The 21,076-nt window shown below is 42.2% G+C and overlaps 1 protein-coding gene across 2 annotated transcripts; it reads right to left on the bottom strand.

Moving 5' to 3' along the window:
- Positions 1 to 220: 220 nt before the first annotated feature.
- LOC142658006 (active regulator of SIRT1-like) lies at positions 221 to 17,126 on the bottom strand. 2 transcript variants are annotated; one of them, XM_075833647.1, is made up of 4 exons: positions 16,959 to 17,126; positions 2,160 to 2,327; positions 1,169 to 1,266; positions 221 to 595 (listed from the first exon to the last, which is right to left on the bottom strand). In XM_075833647.1, exons 2-4 carry the CDS (start codon positions 2,248 to 2,250, stop codon positions 464 to 466), a joined length of 321 nt encoding a protein of 106 aa, XP_075689762.1. In that variant the 5' UTR covers positions 2,251 to 2,327; positions 16,959 to 17,126; the 3' UTR covers positions 221 to 463. The 2 variants fall into 2 exon arrangements, with proteins under 2 accessions (XP_075689762.1, XP_075689761.1); XM_075833646.1 differs by lacking the exon at positions 16,959 to 17,126 and adding an exon at positions 13,805 to 13,976.
- Between the last annotated feature and the right edge of the window lie 3,950 nt (positions 17,127 to 21,076).

Raw genomic sequence — 21,076 nt, 5'->3', positions numbered from 1 at the left:
AGTAAAATTCTAGAGTTCCAGCACTTTCCCTTCCATATTTAAGTACGTGCCAGACCAGGAGTAGTCCTGAGATATCAGGTGCCAAACCAATGTACAATTAATAATTGCAATAAGTCCTGTAGACAATGCAGTGACTGAGAACCAGTGACATAGTTGTAAGTTAGACTTGTGCTGAACTGTCCCTGTCTAGTTAATAATGCAGAGGTCCTTGTCCCTAATGTGATCAGGAAACCATGTATCTTTATTGAGATTTCTCTACTTCCACTCTTTGTTCTTTTTCTTGTATTGGACGCTTCCGTTCCATAAGTGACATATTTCTAGTTTGCCCCCAACTTTATACCATAGATTATATACATTGTTATATCAGCACCTCGGATTGCCAGCACAGAACATTCTGCTCCACTCATGTAACACCCCAAAAATATATATCTGTCCAGGGGGTGATAGAGCCTCCTCTCTGCTGCTATCTGGTTCCAAAATACTCCTTTTGAAACTTTTTGAAGTCCTGATCTGTAAACATAGAGTTCTCTTGCACCGTCTTTTCCTTTTTTACACGCTGATCTTTTGCTTTCCGTCCACAGTGCTGAGTCAGAATCTGTATCACGAACATAAAACATTGAATATTGATAGATTGCTACATGTACTCCTTTTTTCTCATAGATTAAAAATGTTATCTTGCTTATTTCATTTCTTCATTGTAATGTGATTTTCTAGGATATAACATTGATGCGCCATAGGATAGGCCATCAAAGTATGAGTGTTGTGGAGTCTGTCTCTCAGTACCCCTCCTCCCGATAAACAGAGCAGGCCCATTACAGCACAGCTGCAGTACCAGACAGTTGCACAGACAGGGCTAAAGCGGTGTTAGGTACTGCAGCTCAGGCTTATTGATGTAAATGAGGGTGTGCTGCAATACTAGCCACATTGACAAGAGCAGCACATTGGTAGGAAATACAGTAAAGGGACCTCCGTGAACTAGCAAGAGCCACAACCCCTACTTTCTGCTGATCAGTGAGGTTCTGGCAGTTGGTCCACCACGGATCACCTCTCCTTAGGATAGGTTATCATTGTTAAATCCCAGAAAACCTATTTGAATATTTAAGCAGTTTACTAGTAAACATACATAGCGTCCAACCACTCTTCAAACGATTTTTTACAATTCACTCACCTTGTTGACTGAGACCTTATTTGCAACAGCTTGTGATTCACGCATGTACTTGAGGTTCTGTGCAAGATGATCCTGCGCTGTACGCTTCTTATACTCCTCTGTAAGAAGAAATCAGACATTGCCCAGATACAAGAGTATGCATCAATGATCAACATTTATTTTAAAAATGCAAAGCCTTATTAAAAACAGCAGCACCCGCTTTGGCAAATCAGGACACTGCAGCGGTTTCTGACTGTCAGGAAACCTGACCTGTGGAGAAGCTGATAGACTGTTCAGCTTCTGCATAAAAAGGAGTGGTCATGGTAAGACAGCCCATTTAATGGACAATCTGTTGAGTTTATGTAATAAAAAGGGAAATGGAGCTCAAATGCTTGTGTAAAAAAGCCCCATGTCTTATTTCAGTAGTTATTTACATTGCAACATCTATACAGATGATAAGTATGATTTTCTGTTTAAGAGGACTAGACATATGTCTAAAGTCAAAGTTGAAAACTTAGCTTCCATCCTAAATTTGTTAGGGATCCCCCCCCCCTTTTAGAACCTTGAACATTTCAATGGAGCAGTCACATGCCTAGCAACCTTTCCATCTAAAATTAGGGCTTCATCTTCAATGGAGAATTACCATAGAACTGAGCAGAGAGAATGCCTGGCAGGACTTAGACTACAGCCGTCTCTTACTGCTGCATTTAAATGGAATCTGCCATCCAAATTATTCTGTCCCCACTGAGGGCAGCATCCAAATTCACAAACTTGGATGAGATTGATAACAGTTGGATCCTGTGTGGCCAGTGCTCACCGAAGCAGTATGTCCCGCTGACCTGACGGATTCGGCTGTGACCACAATCCCAGGATACATAGAAGCTGTACCTCAAAAAGTTATTTTTTTTCAATAAAACCCAACTGAAAACTTGTTTAAAATACATTTAAAAAAAAGGAGAAAAAAAAAAAAAAAAGGGTTTACACGGTGTTGTGTTGTGCTCAGGATTCTCACCAACTGCGGATTTGATGACTCTGTTTTTGGCAGACGCTCTCTGGTTTTGGGGCTGTCCCTGTTGCTTCAGTTTCCTACGCCGTTTCTTCATTCCGGTCTTGTCACAACTTATGGCTGCATGTGGATTGTGGGCTCTTGTTTTTTTCTTTAAACGTGACGATTTATTATCTGTGTCAAGTAGAAAAAAATGTAACAGGGAGGAGATGACAACAACATAAAGGTTATGGCCAAAATGACATTAATTTCTCTACATTCACACGAGCGTGACAGATTTACACGCATAAAAAACTTGCGTCAATCTGTCCGTGTGCGTTGCGTTTTTGCATCAGTGTGCTTTGTGTGTGGCATGTTTTTCACGCACTTGCACTTTTTTTTTTTTTTTTAAAGTGTAATTGATGCTTGAAACACGGACAGCACACGGATGTGCATCCGTGTGTTCGTGGTTTTCACACACCCATTGACTTCAATAGGCGACTAGGTGGGTGAAAACGCACCAATATAAGACATGCAGTGCGCTTCACGCAACGAACACTCGCTGCGTGAAAACCCATGCACGTGTGAATAGCCCCATTGAAATCAAAGGGGCAGTGTGATGTGCGTGGTTTCAATGCACAGCACATGGACGAGAATCATGCTCGTCTGAATGAGCACTTACTCACTAAAACAGTGTGAACAATGTCATAACCTTTATTTACCCACGTTCATTGCAAGCGGACTATCACAAGGTTTACATTACAGGGAGTAGAATTAAACCAACATGAGAGGATACTCCCACCTTCTAGTTTTATGGCATATCGGTGGGGATTCGACCTCTAGGCACCGCATCGATCGTGAGAATGAATGGAGAGAGGTTCCATCGGATTATCTCTGCACAACAGCACTCCCATGCTGCAGTTACCGGTTTTTTGTTTTTTTAATTCATTCATCTGATTGGCAGAATACCATCCCTTCTAATGATGGGAAAACCCCTTCACAATGACTCTACGCTTGAAACTCCCCATATTGAACCAGAGCCACTGCCAAGCAGCAGCTCTTGCTCTGGCAGACTGGAGCAATCTATGTAATGCATCTAAATGGCCATCATATACTTGGCAAATTCAGCTGTTTGCCGGAGGTGTGAGGAGCTGGGCCCGTAGCTTCTGAAAAGGGGTGGTCTTTGTGAGAGGCACTAATGTGATCTGGAAGTAGTCGTGGTAATGGATGTCGCTATAACTTTCAGAATACCGCTTCCCTTCCGTGGCAATATGCGAGAAGCGTTAGTCTAAACATATTATTGTATTTACTGAAATTCTTTTAGAGATTAGAAAATTAGTCAATAAAACTCAAAGCCAATGTACCGATACACCAACTGCAAATCTTCAACTATCAATTTACTCCTCAATACATCGAATGCCCTCTTCATATCACATTTGTGACGTCCATTTAGCATGTATGTCGGGAAAGTTTCAGACGTGCACATTAAATGCGTCCATTGTAGGGATGTCACAATACCACAATTCGGACTTAGATACCGATACTTCGTGTAGTATTGCGATACTCGATACCAAAACGATACTTTGCCAACAATGAAAAAGAAGAAGAAGTTCTTCCATTCTCTGATGTGAGGCACGTGGTGTGATGAATTTTGAACCTCCACTTGCCTCACATTAACCCCTTAAGGACACGGCCAATTTTAGCCTTGAGGACAGAGCAATTTTTTTTAAATTTCCCTCTTTGCATCCCGACGCGCATAACGCTTTTATTTTTTGTACGACGTAGTTGTATGAGACTTTGTTTTTTGCGGGACGAGTTGTACTTTAAGTACGTACCATTTTTTGGTACAAATACATTATCGTTTAATTTCTATACATTTTTAATTAGATTAAAATGCAGAAAAAAAGCAGTTGTGCAGCAGTTTTAATATTTTTTTTTTTTACACAATACGCCGATCATCATAAATAATGTTATACATTTGTTGTACAGGCTGTTACGGTCGTGGCGATACCAAATATGTCTATATTATTTTATGTTTTGGGACTTATATTTTAAAAAGTTGATTTATTATAAAAAATGTGTGTTTCTGTGTATTTTATTTACTTTTTATTTATTTATTTACCATTATTATTTTTTTACATTCATTTAACTTTTTTTTTTAATCCCATAAAGGGATTTATCATTTTTATTTTTATTTTGTAACTGCAATGTACTGGCATAGATCTGTATGCCAGTACATTAGCCTGTTACTGATCGTACACAGGCAGTTGTTAGGGCACACCTCAGTATGCCCTAACAACAGGAAATATGTTCAGACAGCCCTGGGGTCCTTCAATGGACCCTGGGCTGTCTGGCCATACGAGTTATGGGCTTTGATCGCGTCACAGTTATTTTCTGTGACGCGATCAATGTGCAGTCCCCTCTCCTTGTACGCCGCGATCAGCTGTCATCGCGGCGTTCAAAGGGTTAACAGCGGAGAGAAGATGTTTCTCTTCTCTCCGCTGTCAGAGCGGGGCCGTGGCTGTGTATTACAGCCGTTGCCCCGCTCTCGATCACACACGCAGAGACGGCACAGACGGCTGTCACACAGGACGAGTATGCTCGTCCTAATGCGCGAAGTGCTCGCCGCTCAGGACGAGCATACTCGTCCTGTGTCGGCAACCAGTTAATAGTAATTAGTCCCATCATGTTCCTCAGCCATAATGAACAACATTGGGTTCATGTGCGAGATACATGATGGGTTAATTATCATGAATGTGAGGCACGTGGGGGTTCAAAATTCATAATACCTCGTACCTCACATTAATAAGTGAAAGAAAGCAGTTTTTATTTCATAACATTGTAAATATCATAAATGACGCTATAAATTTATTACGGTCGCGACAATACATGTATGTTGTATGTATTGAGACTTATTAATGTTTATTGTAAAAAAAGGTGTATGTGCGTGTGCGTTTTTTTTTAAATTTAATCCCTTCAGGACTGAGCCTGTTTTGACCTTCAGGACAAAGAAGATTATCCAAATCTGACACGTGTCACTATGAGGTAATAACTTCGGAACTACGTTACGTTAGTGAAAAAATTTGGACGATAAATTCAATATTTATTTGTAAAAAAGAAAGCCAAGATTGAGAAAATTTTAAAAAATTAGCAATTTTGTAAATTTAAATGTATCTGCTTGTAAAATACCACGCAAAATAGTTACTAGTTTACATTTCCCATATGTCTACTTTATGTTTGTATCGTTTTTTTGAACATTCTTTTTTTCTAGGGCGTTACAAGGCTTAGAACTTTAGCAGCAATTTCTCACATTGTCAAGAAAATTTCAAAAAGCTATTTTTTCAGGCACCAGTTCAGTTCTGAAGTGGCTTTGAGGGCCTTATATATTAGAAAGTCCCCATAAATCACCCCATTTTGAAAACTGCACCCCTCATTCAAAACAGCATTCAGAAAGTGTTTTAACCCTTTAGGCCAGAGTTTCCCAACCTTTTCAGGCTCAAGGCACCCCAGGGGAAAAAAAAATTCTCAGGGCACCCCTACCAAAAATTGTTTACAAAACGACAAAAACCGGCTAAAAACAAGCACTACACTCTTATGGTATGTTCACACAACGTTTTTTTGTAAGGTAGAAACTAAAAATCTGCCTTCAAATTCATTTAGGAATTTTGAGACAGATTTTGAATTGACAGCGTTGTTTGACTGTTTTTTGGCCACATTTTTTTTTAAGCCGTTAAAGCGAATGCAAAAACCGCAGACAAAAAAAGCACCAAACGAGCGCCGCAGGTTTTTTTCTGCCTCCTATTAATTTCAATGGGAGGTCAGAGGCGGAAACCACTCGAAGACCATCAACCCGCCACTCACAGTAATGACCATCAGCCGCCCACTCACAGTAATGACCATCAGCCGCCCACTCACAGTAATGACCATCAGCCGCCCACTCACAGTGATGACCATCAGCCGCCCACTCACAGTGATGACCATCAGCCGCCCACTCACAGTGATGACCACCAGCCCCCCACTCACAGTATGACCCCTCAGTAAAGAGACCATAAGCCTCAGCCCCCCCAGTAAAGTCACCATCAGCCTCCGTCCCCCAGTAAAACGACCATCAGCCCCCTCCAGTAAAGCCACCATCGGCCTCAGTCATCCGCCGTCGCCCCCCCCCCCCCCCCGATAAAATGACCATCTGCCCCTCTAGTAAAAGTGACCATCACAGAGAGAAAGTGTGCTTACTCCTGGGGAAGGAATAAATAAGGAGCTATAAGAACAACTCCCAGCATGTCCAGGATGTTATGTGATATCAGAGGACATTACAGGGAGGAGGTATAAGAGGAGAGAACTACAACTACCAGCATGTCCAGGATGTTATGGGATATCAGAGGACATTACAGAGAGGAGGTATAAGAGGAGAGGACTACAACTTCCGGCATTCTGGCTCCATTTCTCACACAACTGCTAACAAAGTAAAGAAAAAAAATACTTACCCTGCCCAGCGTTAACGGCTCCTCTCCCTCCGTCAGGCTTCTAGTGGGAAGCGGTGGGCGGTTCTCGTAACAGACGTCCGCGCGTCACGTCCGCTACGCATGCCACAGGAATGAAAGCAATTTCATTTTTTTTGCCAAAATTCATTTGTAATACATTGTTTTCTGTACCACAGAAGGATTTACCCGACAAATGCAACAAAATACTTATTGCCCAGATTCTGCAGTTTTTAGAAATATTCCACATGTGGTCTTAGTGTGCTAATGGACTGAAACACAGGTCTCAGTAGCAAAGGAACACCTAGGGGATTTTGGGGCCTCTTTTTTTTTTTCTTTTAAGAATATATTTTAGGCACCATGTCAGGTTTGAATAGATCTTGTGGGGCCAAACCAGTAAATACCACCAAAAGTGACCCCATTTCGGAAACTACACCTCTAAAGGAATTTATCAAGGGGTATAGTTAGCATTTTGAACCCGCAATTTTTTTTGAATTGGTATGGGATGATAAAAATCTACTTTTTTTCTGAAAAAACGTAGACATTTTAAATTTTTACAAGGAATAAAAGGAGAAAAAAAAAAACACCCCAACATATGCAAAGCAATTTCTCCCGATTATAGCAATACCCCATATGCAGTGGCGGATTAAGAAGAACATGGGCTGTTACCCAAACTTGGGCCCCCCCTTCTCCACCGCCGCGATGCCGCGCTGTAACTATTGCTAACACTACCTTTTTGCACAAGCATTAACAAATGGGTGTTACGATTCCCCTTTCACAGGGCTGTGTCCCTACATACTGACAGTATCACAGTGTGCAAGGGACACATCCTCCTGACAAGGGGATTGGTAACACCAATTTTCCTATCAGTCCTGGACTTCACAAAGACGTTATGTGGAATACAAGGATTTCCTATAATAAACAGGAGAGGGGACAGATTCTCTACAAATCCAGTGACTCACAGGCGACGACGTCTCAGAAGCTAGTAGTTTTTTTTCCTCTTTTCTTCTCCATCCGGTCCTGAGCTCAAGACGACTTCTCCTGGCCATGACCTATTTCTGCAGCCTTTAAATATAATATCACCATGCACTGCGCCCCTGAATACTTTACAGTGTGTGACACAATTATAAGGCACCACATACAGTACCCCCTGTAGATAGCGCAACCCCCCACTGTAGACCGCACCACACACACAACCCCCTGTAGAGTGCGCCACACACACAGCCCCCTATAGAGCCACACAGGCCTCCCCCTTGTATATAGTGCCACACAGTGCTCCCTTCCTTATATATAGTGCCACACAGCGCTCCCCCCTTGTATATAGTGCTACACAGCGTCGCTGTCATTTTATCCCATATGACTGCTGAAGTCTGCGATTGGCTGCAGCGGTCACATGGGGTGAAACGTCATCCCAGCAGGCCGGCCCGGACCAAGAAACAGAATTCTGGGCAAGTATAAGATTTTTATTTTTTCCAAATTGCGTTTTTACATAACATCTGTTATTTGTTGCAGGTTTTACCTCCCCATTGAATTAAATGGGGGAAAACCCAAAACAAATGAGCAGTATTTACACAAATACAATTGACATGCTGCGGAATAAAAACTGCACCGCAGGTCAATTTCTGAGCTTCTTTTCCCCACTTATTTACGCAGCGTGTGGATGAGAATTGTTCACATCTAATCTACTGTGCTGCTACTGTATTAGGGCTTCTCCACACTTAACAGAATTGCTGCGTATTTTCCGCCAGGAAAATACGCAAAATACAGTAGTGGCAAAGTGAGTGAATTTACCAAATCTCATCCAGACGCTGCGTAAAATTTCCGACCAGACATTTTGTCCTGCGGTGCGTATTTCTCGTACTGCAGCATGTCAATTCCTGCTGCGGAAAACGGACAGAATTGCTGCGTTTTTTCAGAGGAGATATCACCATCCCCCAACATTGAGAAAAACGCCGCAAAATACGCACCATTTTCTACAGTAAAAATACAGGAAATGGTGCTTTTTTTCTGCAGAGATTATATATATATACACACACACACACACGCTATATATACACATGTACACATCACAGACACACATGAATATGCACATTATACACATATAAAGTACACATTGTAAACACACATGCACTTACCTTTTATGTAGGATATTTGTGAAGGGCCGTTCAGCAGGTTGATGTGGTGGGAGCCTTCACTCAGCGTTTCTTCTGCTCACAGCCCGACACAGAGCCCGCAAACAGCCTCCCCTCCCCCATGTCCTGACTGCTAGCAGCAGGAGGAGAGATTTGTAGAGCAGGGAAGGGGGGCTGGAGGGGGAGTTTCAGTACAGACCATGGCTGCTAAGTAGGAGCGAAGCTCACTTCGCCTCATGACAGGTGCGGTCCTGGCACCGGGGCTCCCTCCGATGCTAGCGACGCCACCGGGCATGAGGGGGTTCGGGCCCCCTGGGAGCCTTTGGCCCCGGGCGGCCACCCGAACCGCCCTAATGATAATCCGCCACTGCCCATATGTGGTAATGAACTGCTGTTTGGACCCACAGCAGGGCTCAGAAGGGACAGAGCACCATTTGGATTTTTGATTTTGCTGGAACAGTTTTCAGTGCCGTGTCGCGTTTTCAATGCACCGGAGGGTCCAAAATAGTGGAAACCCCCCAAAAATTACCCCATTTTGGAAACTACACCCCTTTCTCTGAAAAAAACTTAGCCATTTTTAATTTTTACAAGGAATAAAGGAGAAAAAGCACCCCAACATTTGTAAAACAATATCTCCCGATTAGATAAATATGCCATATGTGGTAATAAATTGCAGTTTGGACCCACAGCGGGTCTTGCAAATGAAGGAGCGCTATTTGGCTTTTGGAGCTCAAATTTAGCTGAATTGGTTTTCGGATGCCATGTCGCATTTGCAAAGCCTCTGAAAGGCCAAAGCAGTGAAAACCACCCAAAAGTTACCCCATTTGGGAAACTACAAAACTGAAGGAATCGATCTAGGGGTATAGTGAGCATTTAGACCCCACAGGTTTTTTGCAGAATTAGAATTAGGCAGTGAAAATGAATATCAACATTATTTCCACTAAAATGTTGCATTTTTTCAATTTCACAACGGATAAAGGAGGAAAAAGCACCCCAACATTTGTAAAGCAATTTCTATCGAGTATGGCAATACCCCACATAGTCATAAATGGTTTTTTCATTAGAAAGTAATTAACCCTTTCCGGACAACCATTTTTTGAATTTTCTTTTTCCCTCCCCGCGTTTACCTTGCGAGTTAAATAATGGTATATTGTAATAGTTTGGACTTTATAGACACAGCGATACCAATTTAGTGGCTTTTTTTTTTTACATTTTTACATCACTTTAGACCAAAAAAAAGTGAAAAGGTTTTTTTTTGTACTTGAAATATTTTTTCAACTAATAATTATTAACTTTTTTTTTTTATACATATTTTATTAGTCCCTATAAGGGACTTGGACCAGCAATCAGTAGATAGCTGGTACAATACACTGCAATATTAATGTATTGCAGTATATTGTCATTTTTACACTCTCCTGTAACAGCGCGACCGCTGTTCCTGACCGTTAGTCATGCGTGTCAGCTGTAATACACAGCGGACAGCGTATGGCACTGGCTCAGAGCGTGAGCCCGCTCCATATATTACCCCCCCACAACACAACATGCTATGTCGTGGTGCGCAAAGAGGTTAATGCGCAGCGGATGGTGCAGAGCGAAAATTTTAATTTTCCACTGATTTACCATTTCAGAGCACTAGAAATTATGCCCAGTTTGTGCCACTGACGACAAATACCTTAAAATATTAACCGGGTTCTCCCGGCTATGGTGATGCCATATCGGTGGACGTAAACTGCTGTTGGGCACGCTGCAGGGCTGAGAAGGGAGGGAGCAGCGATTTAGCTTGGTAGTAGTTCTGTTTGGCGTTTTGCTGGTATTTCAGTTTATAATGTGGGGGCATATGTAAACTCTGTGAAGTACATCAGGGCATAATAATGTGGTAAATAAATAATTCATAGATGTGTGGGCAGTGTCACACTGCTAAATGGTGCCCAATTTAATCCGCTTTTGGAACACTGCACATTTTGCATCGCCATATTCTAAGATCTGGAACTTTTTTTTAACGTGTTGATTTTTTTCCTGGTCCTCATAAATTCCGTACATGGCAGCCCAGAGGACATTGTCGATGGGCCGCTGATCGGCAACACAGAGAGCTGGGCAGACACGCTGCACAGTTAGCCGCCGCCGCGGTGTAGCGCCATGCAGCACTTAAAGGAAGGGTGCCGCGAAAAAAATAATTTTTAGATCAATTTGCTGTTCGTGTTTTATTTTTTTTTTAAAATATTTTTGTGTGTTTGTGTTTTGCTTTTATTTTTTCAAACTTTTTCTTCACTATGGGGGCTGCCATTTTTTTTCTTCATCTCTGTATGTCGATTAACGACACATACAGAGATGGAATACGGCACATACATCCCCATAGAGAATGCGAACGGGAGCCGTTCGCATTCACTATGGTGTACGCCGTCTGCGTGGGAACGGCGCATGCTCCCACACAGTCCAAATGGAAGGTCTTCGACAGAGCGACATCCGGCGCCATTTTCTTGTGGACCGGAAGCCGCGGCCGGACAGTAAGATGACTACTTCCGGTAGCGGCTTTCCGGACATGTGTTCTGAAGCAAGCACTAGGAGCGGAGGGAGCAGACAGAGCGTACGGACCGGAGGGAGCGGCGGCAGCAGGAGCAGGTAAGTTATGTCTGTGTATGTACGTGTTTTAGTGTGTGATTACCACTGTATGTAAGCCTACTACACTGTATTCGCTCAAAAAATGGCGGCACAGTGTAGGAGGCTTGAACATTCAATCCCCTCCTTTCTCCTGGCACTAGCCAGGATAAGTGAGGGGGAGATTCTGTGAGCTCACTAGAGCGTGTGTGTTTACACCAAATTTGCAGCATAAAGCAATGTGGTTGCTTTACCACATGCCAATGCTGAAATTTTGGGAATTGCTCCCTCTAGTGATCAGCACAGGGAAATGTTATAAATTAGAATCTAATTTATAATATTTCCTGACTTGTGAAAAAATAAAAAAAAATTATAACAATGTTTAATCATTTATACACTAACAGTTTAACTAAAACGGAACATATATGGACAGTGAAGTGAGGGACGTCTCCTGGAGCCGTCCTCTACAGGAAAGTAGGGGGGAGGGGTGCTATCTATTGGGGGTGACTATGTACAAGGGTGTCTGTGTGGCATTATCTACAGAGGGCAGCCTGGGGCATTATCTACAGAGGGCAGCCTGGGGCATTATCTACAGAGGGCAGCCTGGGGCATTATCTACAGAGGGCAGTGTGTTGAAAAAAATGTACAAATGAAATTCATCCAATTTTAAAACGGACAGGGAAAAAAAAAAAAAAAAAAAAAAAAGGATGCAAAACGGGTCAAAATCGTCCGTTGGCCTGAAAAACTTGGCCCGGAACAGATGCAAAACGGCCGAGAAAAACTGACGTTTTTATCGATCGACACTCGGACCCGGTCGTGTGAATAGAGCCTTAAAGGGTCAATGACTTTCTTATTCACTACAAAACAACCAAGTTGGACGGTGCACAAAATGAATCTAAACATTTAAATCACTTTCACAATCTATCTATTTGATATCCGTTTTGCATGGCCATTAAAAAAAACTGAATTTCATTTGTCAGGCTTTTTTGTCCCAACCCCCTGAAAACAACAAAAAGAAGGTCATTGTCATGATTGTTATACAGCCCCCCTGTAGATGATGCCACACACACACACACACACACACACACACACACACACACAGCTCTCCGGAGAAGGCACCTCCCCCTCCCTGTAGTAATCTTCCGGGACTGGTTCTGTATAGCTCTGTTCACATCTGCGTCGGGGTCCCTTTCTGACGTTCAGTCTGAGGTTTCCGTCAGAAAGCCACCCTGAGCAGACACAAACCGACACCAGAGGTTTCCATTTCCATCACCATCGATTTCAACGGAGACGGTGGTTTCCGTTTGTCTGTTTTGTGCACCGAATAAGCTATTGCTTCCGGCAAAACGATGGATCCGGTGCACAAAAGAGACAAACGGAAACCACGGAAATTAATGGTGATGGAAACGGAAACCTCTGGTTTCTGTCGGTGTCAGTTTGTGTCTGCTCAGGGTCCCGTTCTGACAGAAACCTCCGGCGGAAAGTCAGAACGGGACCCCGACGCAGATGTGAACAGAGCCTAAACTTAGGACAGCCCCGTAAAATTTGCTGCAGTTGACAACAATGCCCCCTGTACTAGCGCCACACTACCCTTGTAGTGAGCACAATACCCGACATATAATTCCGCCTGAATGCCCTACACGCTCACTGATGCAGCGCTGCCTACTTCATATGGGGTCTCTAGTCTTCACGAGTTCTGCGAAGGCAGCGCGATGACATCCTCTTGTCACCTTCGCAGAACCCGTGAGACTAGAGACCACACCTATAGAAGACGGCGCTGCATCGGTGAGTATGTGTCATCACACCGCCAATAGCCAACAAGGGAACCAATAATTCCCTTGCCTCTTGAACCACCATGTGATAGATCCGTTTTTAACGGCTGTTAGGGCCTGTTCACATCACCGTTCGTTTCCATTCCGGGGTTCCGTCGGAGGTTTCCGTTGCGGGGTTCACCCGACAAACCACAGACGGAACCCCGGAACGGAAATGAACAGCAATGTGAACAGACCCTTACATGTATTCACAGCGGTTAAAAATGGAGCCATTGACTTCTATGTGGGCCGTCTAAACGGCCAAACATAGGACATGTCCTATTTTTTTGACGGCCAATATTCACGGGCCGTTAAAAAAACGGCAGTGTAAATACACCCATAGAAAATCATTGACGACCGTTCAAAGATCGGCCGTTTTTCACTGTCGTGTGAATGTAGCCGTATAGCTTGTGTAGCATGGTTAAACGAAACCAATGTAATACAAAAAAAAGTCCAATATAACAATGATGTAGTGTCACAACTGCTGCGGAGACACAAATCCCAGCATGCTCTCTTGCAGATAATATGGTATGCTGGGAATTGCAGTTTCATATCAACTGGAGAACAGGTCGCAGATCGGTGCTATATACCCCAGTATAGATCAGGGCAGTTATGTGCCGTCGCTAGGCTGCTCTCCACATACAAACAATTCTCACCCCTGGAAACAGGGCCCAGTATCTCCAGTCCTTTCCTGAGTAGCGCCGCGGACATGTTCTCCCCTCTACACAGCGATACAGACCACACGTGTGACTTCCATAAGCGGCTCCGACACCAATCACCAACAATTTCCGGCGTGGCATGGCGCACTTCCGTACATAAGCTTCTGGGTCTTATTTACCACCATAGAGTCTTGACACTTGCGCTAGAGTGACCCGGCTAAGTGACGTCAGCCGAGTGAGGGTGTGCAGTGATGTTGTATCACTAGGTGGCGATAGTAGCTAATGGAACCAGTGACTTGACAGAACGTGATGTAGTGGTGAAATGGGGCTTTATAGGAGGATCAGCTCATTTTCTTTGAAAGAATTTGGCGGCATTGCTAATATTAGGGGACACTTGAGCCACAACACCTGTAAGGAGGGAGTAGCTGGGAAGACGCTAGGTCACGCTCAGTGTTGGTTTTCGCAGTTCTCGCTGCAGCCACTTTTAACCTTCCTGACGGAGCTTTATTATGACATGTGTCACTTTATGTGGTAACTTTGGAATGCTTTTACCTATCCAAGCAATTCTGAGATTATTTTCTCGTGACACATTGTACTCTAAGTTTGTGGCAAATTTTGGTCCATACATTAAAGAGGCTCTGTCACCACATTATTAGTGCCCTGTCTCCTACATAAGGAGATCGGCGCTATAATGTAGGTGACAGTAATGCTTTTTATTTAGAAAACCGATCTATTTTAAACCACTTTATTAGCGATTTTTAGCTTTATGCTAATGAGTTTCTTAATAGCTAAGTGGGCGTGTTTTTACTTTCAACCAAGTGGGCGTTGTACAGAGTGTATGACGCTGACCAATCAGTGACCAGTCAGCGTCATACACTCCTCTTCATTCATTTACACAGCAGCATCGCGTTCTTACTAGAACATGATGTGCAGCCACATACACAGACATTAACGTTAATCAAGTGTCCTGATAATGAATATACATTACCTCCAGCCTGGACGTCATGTGTATTCAGAATCCTGACATTTCTGAATCTTTTCTGTGAGATTCCAGCAAGCCACGCATAATCTCGCGAGATTTCGAGGTAAACGAGATTTCGTTTCCCTTACTGGAAAGCTCACAGAAAAGATTCAGAAGTGTCAGGATTCTGAATACACATGACGTCCTGGCTGGAGGTAATGTATATTCGTTATCAGGACACTTGATTAACGTTAATATCTGTGTATGTGGCTGCAGGTCGTGTTCTAGTAAGAACGCAATGCTGCTGTGTAAATGAATGGAGAGGAGTGCATGAGGCTGATTGGTCAGCGTCATACACTCCCCTGTACAACGCCCACTTAGTAAAAAGTAAAAACACGCCCAGTTGGGCATTAAGCAACTCATTAGCATAAACCAAAATCACTAATAAAGTGGTAAAAATAGATCGTTTTTTTAAATAAAAAGCACTGCTGTCATCTACATTATAGCGCCAATCTCCTCATGTAGGAGATAGGGCACTTATAATGTGGTGACAGAGCCTCTTTTAAGTATTTAATTGTGAAAAACACCACAATTTAGAGAAAAATTGCAAAAATTAGCATTTTTCTAAATTTAAATCTACCTGGTTGTAAGAGCTTATTCAGACGAACGTATAATACGTCCGTGCTAAGCGCGTAAAAAATCACGCGCGTCGCACGGATCTATGTTAATGAATGGGGCCGTTCAGACTGTCAGTGAAACGCACGACACGTCCTATATTTGCCCGTTTTTCGCACATCACGCACCCATTGAAGTCAATGGGTGCGTGAAAACTGCGCACGGCACACGGGCGCACTTCCGTGTGCCGCGCGTGATGAGCGCTACAGTAGTCAAAACTATGAATGAAAACAGAAAAGCACCACGTGCTTTTCTGTTTAGGCTGGGTTCACACGACCTATTTTCAGACATAAACGAGGCGTATTATGCCTCGTTTTACGTCTGAAAATAGGGCTACAATACGTCGGCAAACATCTGCCCATTCATTTGAATGGGTTTGCCGACGTACTGTGCAGACGACCTGTCATTTATGCGTCGTCGTTTGACAGCTGTCAAACGACGACGCGTAAAATGACTGCCTCGGCAAAGAAGTACACTTCTTTGCAACGTAATTTCAGCCATTCTTCATTGAAGTCAATGAAGAGCAGCTCAAGATTTACGAGCGTCAAAGACGCCTCGCATAATGCGAGGAGGAGCTTTTACGTCTGAAACGACACAGCTGTTTTCTCCTGTGATTGATTGGGCACGGTCGTGTGCATGGGGCCTGAGAGAAGACATCAGGACCGGATTGGTGTCGGTCCCGATGACGTGATCACCATGATAAAGCTATCATGGTGTTCACAGCAAAGTTTGTTGCAGCAACAAACTTTCGTGCTGTTTGTTACAATGTTTCTCCTCCCTCCCTGCCAGATCGTTCTGAGACAGTGGGGGAGAAGAAGCTGTGCCGAGCAGCTGCTGTATGTCTCGTATAAAGACACAATGACTGTGAAACACAAAAACACCTCCACATAGATAGTTTAGTTTAGGCAGCTAGTTATAGTTTAGGTAGATAGTACTCAGATTAGGGCAATAAATTAGTTAATTGATAATCAATTAGGGCTTATAATGTGTGAGTGTATATATATATATATATATATATAAACAAAGAGAAAAAACAGCACCGTTCCTTCCGTGGGGGGTGCAAAAGATTCCCGTTCGGACACTTGACCAGTGTCTCAGTAATCAATAACCTCCAAAATACGAGACAGCACTCCGATATTTGTGAAAAATAGGATCACTTTAATGCGACGTTTCAGCCCTGCTCCATGGGGCCTTTCTCAAGCAGTACATTTCAGTGAACAGTGCACATTTAAATACATGATTTGTCAAAGAGCATGATTAAACAATAAAAATACAATAAACACAGTATTGTACAGTTCTCTGTTTCCAGCAAAGATTTACAATAAAGATAATAGCAGTGCATTTCCATGTGATTCCAGTAATCGTTGTGTATCATAGTTATTATGTGGGCATAACACCCATAATGTGTAAAAAGATCTAAATAAGATCTAATTGAATAAGTGGCTATTCATAAAGTGCAGGTGCATAACATACAGATTTTTAAAAAAATGCTTTAATCATTATTATTAAGCTCACCCTCTAACGGATCCCCTCACTTCATCCATGCTGTTTCGTTGTCTCAGTGACTTCCGGGAACAAGTTAACCACGTGACCAATCATAACATTCCAGCCTGAGTCATGACACGCACTCGTACATGGAACGCATCTCGCGCATGCTCAGATCAATGAATTACGTTTGTAATTGAATAACCCCTTGTGTCCCATTCAGGAACAACACATTGTGAGTCAAATTTATTGTTTAAAAAAACAGAAATTTATACAGTGCTTTTACCCTCTGGGTTAGTTTAGAGGCTCAACAAGCGGTGGCAGTCCCCAATAGAAACGGAGACATTTCACCCTTGATGGCACATACCACAAAGCTCGATCCGTTATACACAGATCGTGCCTGTGTAGTTCCAAAAAGAGCCTCGATAAATTCCCAGAAATGGGGATTGGAAGCAGGACTCCTGTCCCATATCAGACTCAAACTCTGTGTTAATTTTTACGGTTCAATTATAATTCAAAGCTGTTCTATCAAGAATAACCATCACATTATTATTTGGAATAAACAGTAGACTAACGATCAATTTACTCGATTCTTCTAGTCATACGCATGGTATTCTAATGAGGGGATCCGTGCTAGGTGAGTTTTCACAGTTGATCTGCAATAAACAAAGAACATAAAAGATAGATCATTAAGTTAAACAGAATAATGTATACATTCTGTCTAATATACATTTCAGCCTGAAATGGAGAGTACAAAGCAGGGCAAATAGGCAAACCGCCTCTCATCCTATACCACTCAATTTAAAATCAGCATTCAGTCCATAGGGACGTAGTGTGTTTAGCCTATATATCCACTCTAGCTCACGTTTTTTCAGAAAAGATACTCTATCCCCCCCTCGTCTAGGTCTGGGAATATGGTCTATAATTCTGAAACGCAAATCCTTTTCAGTATGTTTCGCTTCAACAAAATGCTTGGATACCGGCAGATCCATCCTTTTATTGCGTATGGTGAACCTATGATTATTCATACGTGTTTTACAATCAAGAGTGGTTTCTCCTATATACAAAAGGTTACACGGACATTGTATCATGTAAACGACCCAATCAGATGTACAGGTAAGAAAGTGTTTGATTCTGAATTCTATTTTAGTTACAGGGTGAATAAAGATTTCTCCTTTGACCAAATATTTACAATTTACGCAATTAAGGCAGGGAAAACACCCCAATCTCTGCCTTCCAAAAAACGTCTGTGTTGATTTTTTGTTCGTGCCAACATCAGCCTTTACTAACCTATCTTTCAGGTTCCTCGATCGTTTAAAAGACAAAAGTGGAGGTACAGAGAACTCAGGGACATACTTTAAGTTACTGTTAAGTATCGGCCAATGTCTATTGATTATTTTTGCTACGTCTTTACTTGATTCGTTGTATGTAGATATAAAGGGTATTCTCCTATTATTATCCTTTTTGTTTTTTTCGTTTTTTTCGGATCCTTGTGTGGAAAGGAGCTCATCTCTATTAGACTTCGTGACTCTGTCCCTATGGTATTGTATCAGTTTCCTAGGGTAACCTCGTTTGGTGAATTTATTACCCATTTCATCTAGTCTCTTATTACTTGTCTCATCTCCATCAACTATTCGCCTTACCCTTAGTAGTTGGCTATAAGGTAATGCCTTTACCAAGCTCCTTGGGTGGCTACTCTCGTATCTCAAAAGGTTGTTCCTATCTGTTATTTTTGTATGGATATCTGACGCTAATCTTGTGTCAATTTTACTGATTGTGGTGTCTAGAAATTGTATTGAAGTACTCGATTGTACCAAAGTGAATTGTACATCCTTGTCTATTTTATTCATGTATTTATGAAACAAATCTAGTTCTTCAACTGTCCCCAGCCATATGAAGAAGATGTCGTCTATGTATCTCCACCACCTCAGAACCCGTCTGAAGTGGTGGGATACATAAACCGACTCTCTCTCCAAAGTTGCCATGAAGATATTGGCATACGTTGGTGCCACATTGGCTCCCATCGCCGTACCCCTCAACTGAACGAAGAACTGATCCTGAAACAAAAAATAGTTATGTCTCAGAACAATATTCAGCAGAGAAAGCAGAAACTCTATACAGGCAGGTGTATATTCACTGTTTATCAGGGTTTTACGTATTGATGAAATCCCTCTGTCATGATCGATCGATGTGTAGAGACTCACTACATCGAACGAACACAGCAGGGCTGTAGCAGGTATATTTATATCTCGTAGTTTCAGTAGAAAGTCAGAGGTATCACGGATATAAGAGGGGACCTCAATGGCATACTTGCGCAGTGCTTTATCTAAAAAAATTGAGATTTTACCCAGGATAGATCCAATACTAGAAACTATGGGTCTACCTGGAGGTTTCACAAGAGATTTATGTATCTTCGGGAGTACATATAATATGGGTGTAACTGGATGTATCACGGTCAAAAATTGTTTAAGATCTTTATCAATAATATTATTCTGTATAGCTTCCTCTAACGTTCTCTCTATGACTCCTCCTATGATAAACTTAGGATCAGATATCAACTCTCTATAAACCTGTCTATCTTGCAACTGCCTCCTAATCTCCTCAATGTATCCCTCAGTATCCATGATTACTACTGCTCCCCCTTTATCTGCTTGTTTGATTGTTATCTTATTATTACCCTTTAGTTCTGCCAGTGCCTCTATTTCCTCTTTAGTCATATTGGGGTGTTTAAATCTCTGGGTATTAGATTTCATCTTCAAACTATCGATATCCAATTTCACAGCTGTAATAAATGTTTCTATCGCTGGTAAATTACAGAAGGGCACAAAATCACTTTTAAGTGAAAGATCGAAATCACATAACTTCAATTCCCCCATCCCATCATTGTCGCGAGCGTATTCTCGCTCTGCAAACCATGCCTTCAATTTAATTGCACGGTAAAACCTGTATAGGTCCAGTTCTAATTCAAACCAGTCGGTTTTTGACGTAGGGCAAAATGACAATCCCTTATTGAGTACTGTGTATTGAGCTTTGGTTAATATGACAGAGGAAATATTTACCACTAGTGTTTCTGTGGATAGTCCATCTTGCGAAGAGACTGTGTCCGGGTCATCACTGATTTGGGCAGCCTGGGTTGTTTGGGGTTTACGTTTCCTGAAGTGCTTCCTTCCCCCCCGTCGAGTTCTTCGTTGGTGTCTTTCATCCAACCTCCGTCCATCGCTTGTCCTAAAAAATCTCGTTCCTCTCTCTCCACCATAGGATTGACGCTTCGTTTTTCGTCATTTCGTATGCGTCTATTTTGTAAATAATCATTCCCCACAAATCGGCGGGAATTCTTCTGTTCTATTTGCCAATTATAGATATTCCCATTAGCATAGTCCTCTACATCTCTCTGCCACTTCTGTCGTTTTGTTTCTTCTAGACCAGACCGAAACCTCTCTAGATAGATATTGAGTTTGGTCATGTAATCATCATATTCTTGCGTCGACAGTAAAGATTTTAATGATAAGTCTGCTGCACATACTTTTTCCTCAGCAGTCGATAGATCTTTCTGTAAATATTCAATATTGAGCAATAATATATCCAGTGCATACTTATTGGAGATTTGGGTGTAGCGGATACAAAAATCGTTGTTATGGAAAAAAAGGTTTGGTTTCATCTGGGATCTCATACCTCTAGGGATCCTGTGCGCTCTATAGTACTCCGTCAGAGTGGACAAATGTAATCCCATGGTGATGGTTTTTTTCTTTTCATTCTCGTATTTCCTTTTTAATTCCTTAATTGACGGTATGGATAAAAAAGCAATGTTTTATGTTCTTTGTTTATTGCAGATCAACTGTGAAAACTCACCTAGCACGGATCCCCTCATTAGAATACCATGCGTATGACTAGAAGAATCGAGTAAATTGATCGTTAGTCTACTGTTTATTCCAAATAATAATGTGATGGTTATTCTTGATAGAACAGCTTTGAATTATAATTGAACCGTAAAAATTAACACAGAGTTTGAGTCTGATATGGGACAGGAGTCCTGCTTCCAATCCCCATTTCTGGGAATTTATCGAGGCTCTTTTTGGAACTACACAGGCACGATCTGTGTATAACGGATCGAGCTTTGTGGTATGTGCCATCAAGGGTGAAATGTCTCC

The sequence above is a fragment of the Rhinoderma darwinii genome, chromosome 7 (genome assembly GCF_050947455.1).
Source record: "Rhinoderma darwinii isolate aRhiDar2 chromosome 7, aRhiDar2.hap1, whole genome shotgun sequence".
Classification (NCBI taxonomy): Eukaryota; Metazoa; Chordata; class Amphibia; order Anura; family Rhinodermatidae; genus Rhinoderma; species Rhinoderma darwinii.
This window is presented reverse-complemented; position numbering and strand designations above follow the sequence as displayed.